At 46.7% G+C, this 7,243-nt stretch overlaps 1 protein-coding gene across 1 annotated transcript in view; it reads right to left on the bottom strand.

The window, feature by feature from the left end:
- Positions 1 to 2,547: 2,547 nt before the first annotated feature.
- Positions 2,548 to 7,243, bottom strand: part of LOC140722926 (uncharacterized) — a 36,638-nt gene continuing 31,942 nt past the window's right edge. Inside the window, exons 10-12 of the mRNA XM_073037557.1 lie at positions 5,763 to 6,045; positions 4,199 to 4,269; positions 2,548 to 2,671 (exon numbers count right to left, since the gene is read on the bottom strand). Of these exons, the coding sequence (XP_072893658.1) occupies positions 2,548 to 2,671; positions 4,199 to 4,269; positions 5,763 to 6,045 (478 nt within the window). The remainder of the gene's footprint in view (positions 2,672 to 4,198; positions 4,270 to 5,762; positions 6,046 to 7,243) is intronic.

Genomic DNA, 7,243 nt, shown 5'->3' with positions numbered 1-7,243 from the left:
CTGAGTCTGTGATCATGGACAAATCATCGCCTGGCTCAGGGTTTGTCCCCTCGGGTTGTGGAGTTGGTACAGATGCTGGATCTGAAAGTAACAGGGGTACATGTTGGGAACAGAGGAACAGACAATGGGGTCTCCAACATCCTTTCTTCAACCTCTCTGCCTTCTTGAAAAGTGGGTGATATTGAAAATTCTCCAGTCTTCCGGAACCATTCCAGAATCTAATGATTCTTGAAAGATCATTCCAAAAGCCTCCACAGTCTCTTTGCCACCTCTTCTGGAACACTAGGGGTACACTATCTAGTTCAGGTGACTTATCTACATTCAGACCTTTCAGTTTCCCAATAAACCTCTCTCCAGTTATGGTCACACAGGCATTCACCATGGAGAAAGACAAGCAGGAGGCTAATTTTCTACAAAACCTGCCACTGACAACAGTGTTTTGGATTGCTATGGGATTTTTGGCAAAGACCTGCTCTGTACCCTACTGTTCCCCAGAGACACTGAATCCCTTTTAAGTCAGGGATACATGGTGAGTGTGGAGAGAGGAAATATTGAGCTCTCTTGTGATAGGAGAAACTGCAGGAATCATCGAAACCAACCATCCATCATACTAGCAAATGCCCATCACAGCCGCAGTGTGAGGTTATACACCACTCACCCAATCACCATTCACTGTATTCCCCATGCTTCTCCAATGAGAGGTCCACTCAGCTGTCATAAGTCATAGGAAACAAACCACCTCCATCTTTTGAAGTGATGGCTAGATCCCTCTTTGACATTTCCCTCCAAACCCACCTTGAGTCTACGTCCGTCACTCTGAACAATTCTCGAGGATACAACATCCAGTGATAGTCATATCTGACGCTCTATACTTTACATTCCCTGCATCTTTACATTCATTTCACTTCATGTTTAGCTGAATGACCAAACTTCTGGTCACACTGCTCACCCACATACCAGGCTGAAAGGCCTCCACCATCCCACTGCTTGGAATACCTAGGTATATGTCTCTGTTCCAATTGGTCAGACCCATTATGTAGCACTATTCCAGGTTTCCACTTTCCTCTGTCACATGTCTCCCTCGGCCGTTCCATCACCCATCTCACGGTCACTCCATCAGCAAAGTCCCTCTTCACCCATCACCCTCGGCCTCTCCATCACCCATCTCCCTCAGTCATTCCGTCACCCATCAGCATCATTCATTCCATCAACCACCCTCCTCGTTCTCTCCGTCACCTATCTCCCTCAGTCATTTCGTCACCCACGTCACCTCATTCAGTCACTTAATTCTGGTTGAATAACTTCGATGATAATTTCAGAGAGGAGTCTGTGTAAAACACATCCCCAGAACTGATACCTGATCTTGAATCTGGATCCGTGATCGTGGACAAATCATTGCTTGGCTCAGCACTTGTCCCTTTGGGTTGTGGAGTTGGTACACATATTGGATCTGTAATAAACAGGGGGACATGGTGGGAATTGAGGAACAGACAATTAACCACCCATTTGGGCATCCAACATCTTCCCAAAAACTGAAGTCAGAATAACTGGTCTAACATTTCCTTCCTTCTACCTCTCTACATTCTTGAAGAGTGGAGTGACATTTGTAATTTTCCAAGGGATCCTGAATCTGTTTTAAATCAGGCCCACATGGTGAGTGTAGGAGAGGAAGTATTGAATGACCTTGTAATGGGACAAGACTAAGGGAAAAACACTTCCAACATGTCGATCATAACCTTAAATCATTCTGTCCAAATCAGCTCCATCATTCCATCCAGGACACTTTGACAATTCCTTCCATTCCCACTCTGAGATACTCCTTGCCTGATCATCGTTCACTCTAGAACAATCCTTGAGGATGCAACATCCAGGGATCCTCAGATATGACCCTGTCTACTGCAGTCACTCAATTAATCAGAGCATCTGTATATTCATTTCACTTCCAGTTTATCTCAATGCACGATCTTCTGTTTATCCCATTCACACATTTACCAGGCCCAGTTGTACTCCCCCACCCCAAGCTCATTGGAAATCTACATAATTGTCTCCATTCCCATTGGTCAGTGCTGACATGCAACACTCTTTTACTTGCTTCCTCATCACTCACACCTTCGTCACTCTCACAACTTTTTGGCCTGATCACAACCCTCTGTCCTCACTATCCATGTCGCCTATCTCACTCTTTTTGTTGCTCCATCACTCTTCTCCCATCAGTTTCTCCATCACCCCTACAATCCCTCGATCATATGTCTTTCTTCGGTATCTTACTCTACCCTTACTCATTCCCTCAACACATTGCTTCCTCCCTCACCCAAGTATTATAAGATGGCACTGGGTACGGCTGGTGTGTTGTGGGCTCCTTACCAACATTAAGTGTATGATAATTTCTGCAATTTCCTTTGCATTTCTTGTTCAAGAAGCAGGTAGTCACATCAAATATGACGAGCTGACTCTTCTGAACATCGGGAAGATGGCATTTTCCCACAATGCGCCGCCTTTTCTACACTGGGGACCCTGCTTACACGATCCATGGCCAAGGCTCATTTATTACTCATCGCTATCACAGAAGCGGCACTGAAGGCCAGAGAGAAGCAGCGTCATCCTGGTGATGTTGCGATGGCGTGCCAATCGGCCGCCGCTCCGTAGCATACTGCTGGCTAACATGCAGTCCCTGGAAAACAATCTGTGCGAACTGAGAGACAGAATTTCCTACCAGCAGGAAACAAGGGAATATAACATTTCAAATAATAAGGAGGTAGCCTACAGAGAAGAAGTTGTCACACTGACATAGTGGTATCAAGAAAACAATCTCTCCCTCAATGTCACAGAAACAAAGGAGCTGATTGTGGACTACAGGAGGAACAGAGAGAGGCTCCCCTATTGACATCAATGGATCTGGGATTGAAAAGGTGAACAACTTCAAATTCCTCAGTGCACGCATAACCACGGACATCACGTGGTCTGTACATACCTGCTGAGCAGTAAAAAGAAAAGCACAACAGCACCGCTTTCACCTCAGATGGTTGAAGAAGTTTGACATGTCCCCGAATCTTAAGAACTTTCTACAGGGTCACAATTAAGAGCATCCTGACTGTTTGCATCATTGCCTGGTATGGGATCTGTACTTCCCTCGATTGCAGGACTCTGCAGAGAGTGGTGTGGACAGTGAAGTGCATCTGTCGACGTGAACGTCCCACTACTCCGTGCATTTACAGTGACAGGTGTGTAGAAATGGGCCAAGCCATCATTGGGGACCCGAGTCACCTCAACCCCTAACTGTTCCAGCTGATCCCATCGGAATTGTTAGCACAGCATTAAAGCCAGGACCAACAGGCTCCATGACAGCTTCTTCCACCAGGCCACTACGACTAATTAATTCATCCTGATACAATTGTATGTTCGTGGTACATACAATTTATTATAAATTACTAAGAAATGCCCATTGTACATTCAGATGGACACATAATGCAAAGATGTTTACTCCTCATGTATGTGAAGGATGTATAAAATAAAGAAATAAATTAAATTCAATTAAATTCAACTCACCCCTCCCCTCGGTCTTCCCACACCATTAAGGTCCACCCACACCCTGCTCTCCTCAGTCCTTCGATTACCCCTCTACTTGGTCACCCTATCACCATTCTCCCCTCAGTCAATCCCACACTCTCCTTGATTCTAGTTGAATCTGATGGATGATGATTTCAGAAAGGAGTTTGTTTAAAACACAACGCCACAACTAATACCTGAGCTTGTCTCTGTGTCCGTGATCGTGGAAAAATCATCACTTGGCTCAGGAGTTGTCCCCTCTAGATGCAGGGTTGGTACAGATGCTGGATCTGTAATAAACAGTGTGCATGATGGGAACAGAGGAACAGACAATTGACCACCCATTTGGGATGAAATGAAACTGAAGAGAACAGCCGACAATAAAAACAGAACTGCAGATGCTGGAAATCTAAAACTATAGCAGAAAACACAGGAATGCTGAGTCAGTTAATCTTCATCTGCAGGAAGAGGAAAAGAATCAACATTTAGTTTGGAGACCATCTGTCAACAATGACTGACACCAGACTGATAAACTCTCCAGTAACAAGTCCTCGTTGTCTAAGCACAGCCCGCTCCCCGACTCATTACAAGACACTCACCGTTCTCACATCAGACATTCCATATACCTTCATGTCACTACTGTAACCCTTACGCAACAGGCTGGTACATGTCGAGGGGAAACTTCCAGCCACTCGCCAACCCCACCTCCTGTATACGCAGGTGCTGTGGAACCCAAGCCAATGCAACTCACATCAAATACAGTTATGGAATATACTTTAAAGATTTTACTACAACTAAATGATTACTAACAATACAGTATATATGAAGGAAAAGAAAATAAAGTAAAAGGCGCCAAACTTATCAGAGTTCAGTCAATTTAGTGCACATCATTGGAACTCAACCATTGAACCTTTCGATCGCCTTTCGCTGTCCTCCGACCTCCACAACCCCACACCTGGGACCACCCAAGGTGATCGACCAGGTAGTGCGGCACACGTCCACCTTCTTCGGCGTCTTCTTCCCACTCTCCCAAAAGATGGCGAAAACCCCGTTCTCAGACCCACAAGAAAAAATGACATCCAACCCCATTGGTTAACAAATGAATACATCCCGTTATCAGCAATTCTAAATCTAAACAAACTGCAAGAATCTTCGAGAATGCTCAGCAAAACAACACTCTCTCCAGTTAGCATAACAAAGAAACAGCTTTACTTTTAGAAAAGAAGCAATTTTGATCATCATACGCAGTACATTCTCTCACCAACAAAAGAAAAATCATGCCATCATGACATTACCAGAGTTCCCCAAAGCTTCTTGCAACGCACAAAACCCAACCCAGGTGCACAAAGCAACAACATAACTGCCCAGGGCGGTAGAGATCACACTCGGTTCTCCTGGCACTGCATATGTCAACCGCTCCGGGGGGGGGGGGGGGGGGAGGGTGTGGCTTCTTCTTTGAGATCTCCGTACCCCTTCTGCCGACCCTTCCGCCTCAGACACCATGGGGGACATTCCTGTTGGACCCCCACCCTCTTTCTCACTGGGCTCCCTCTTCATCTCAGATCAGATAATAAGGCTAGTACTCTGTAGCGTCATTGCGAGTACAATTGCAACAGTGAACCAACTGTCCAAAATATCGACTCCAGTTACTTTTCTGTCCAATCTCCAGCGTCCTGATCATATCCAACAGTGTCCGAATAAACCTCCCTGGCTGAGGATCACCCTGCTGGTGATAAGGAGTTGTCCTGGATTTCTCAGCCCCAAGCATGGTCAGTAATTCATAGATAAGTCCGGTCCCTGATCACTATGGATCCGCCGGGGGAGGCCATAATGAACAAAATACTTTCCCATAATTCCTTCGCCACTGTTGTCGCACCCTCCCATTCTTCTTCCTTGCCACCACCATTGGGGACGCTTAGGGACTTTGTGATTCAGATATGATTCAAGCCTCCTTGAACTTCCACAAGTGCTGCCGCACATCTTCAACATCTGCTGGTGCCAGTCGCCGTAACCTCTCTCTGAACGGGGTGTCCTCCGTCACCCTGATGGTGTGGCGGGTGCTGTTGGAGTCGCCCACATCAAACTCCCCCCCGAGAAAAAACAGCTTCCAACTTCAACATCTTCTGCACCAGACTGCGTTTCCACTCCAGCAATACAGGAGAATCCCCGAAGTTAAAAGCCTCAGCGGTCAGCTCCCTTTAGTGTTCAAATCCTACCCTTTTAGTGGCCCTCACTGGTGTGCCAAACATTACTGTCAACAGGAATAAATGTGCCAGCGGCATCCCTCTCTTAATGGCGATTTCTCTTGCCGTAGTGTTCCTGACAATTACAGCCATCCGCCTCGCATGCACCACCGCTGGCTTCTGCACCTCAGGCCTCACCAGCGCCCCCGCTGGAAATCGTGTCTCCCCCTCAAGATCGTCTGGGGTGTCTACTAACAGGGCTTCGCCCGCCGGCACTCCGGCGAATCTTGGGTCCCCATCATGAATACAACCTCCCCTGGTTGGATCACATTAGGCCTTGCCTGCTTACACCACACTGTCCCTTGTTTACACTCCGGGTCCAGCCCTTGGAAGGCACCCCCTTTCTCAAATGCTGCTCCGCGGGACGCCTTGTCTTTCACAATCTCACCGGATTGAAAGGAAGTGTCCCTCCTCTTCACAGCTATAGCTCTAGCTACAGCTATAACACACCTTTGGCCTGAAATGCCTCTCTTTCCCACAGTTAAAGCACATGCTGCCCGCCGCTCCTCCTCTCCCGGGACGGCGCCACTCCCAGCCCACTGCACGGGTCGCCCCCTGGAGTGAGTACTTTCCCTGTCCTGCCCCTCCAGCGACCCACATGGAAAAAATGACATCCAACCCCTTTGGTTAGCAAATGAATACAATCCGCAATTATAAACCTAAACAGACTGCGAGAAACTTCGAGAATGCTCTGCCAGACAACACTCTCTCCAGTTATCATAACAAAGAAGCAGTTTTACTTTTAACAGACAAAGACGCCATTTTGAATTAACGTATGCAGTACACTGCCATACCCTGAGGATGGACAGCATTAATCCCAGCACACAGAAAGGTTGAGAGATTAAGCAGACAAAAGCAGGGATGATGGCAGGGCAACAGCGACTGGAGTTTCTTATCAAATGCCTTACTGAAATCCATTTACACTACATTCACTGCTTTAACTTCATCAATGTGTCTTGTTACATCCTCAAGGAAATCAAACAGGTTCGTAAGGCACAGCCTGCCCTCTGGTTCGTAATGCATAACCTGGGCCAGGAAATAATTCCAGATGTTTATCCATACCCTGAGCTCATCGACCTTTCCTACGATACCTTCTGGCATTGAAATATATGCAGCTCAGGACACAAGTCACACCATACTCAACCTACTGATTCCTGACTTTGTCTGGGGTCTTTCCAACACGACCTCCAGATTCTTTCAGAAACTGTTCTGGCATTCTGGTTTCTTGAGTGAATTATGTCCACTCCAAATTCTGATCTATCCGAAGGGCCACTGCTCAAAGATTACAGAAGGGCATTTGCTGTCCTGAGGAAAATTAGGGTGAATAATTCCTCAGGACCTGACCAGGTGTTCAGTTAGACCCTACGGGAGGTAAATGCAGAAATCACTAGGGAACCATCTGAGATCTTTAAATCATCCTTCACGACAGGTGAGGTGCTGGAGAATAGCCTATG

The sequence above is a fragment of the Hemitrygon akajei genome, unplaced genomic scaffold (genome assembly GCF_048418815.1).
Source record: "Hemitrygon akajei unplaced genomic scaffold, sHemAka1.3 Scf000093, whole genome shotgun sequence".
Classification (NCBI taxonomy): domain Eukaryota; kingdom Metazoa; phylum Chordata; class Chondrichthyes; order Myliobatiformes; family Dasyatidae; genus Hemitrygon; species Hemitrygon akajei.
This window is presented reverse-complemented; position numbering and strand designations above follow the sequence as displayed.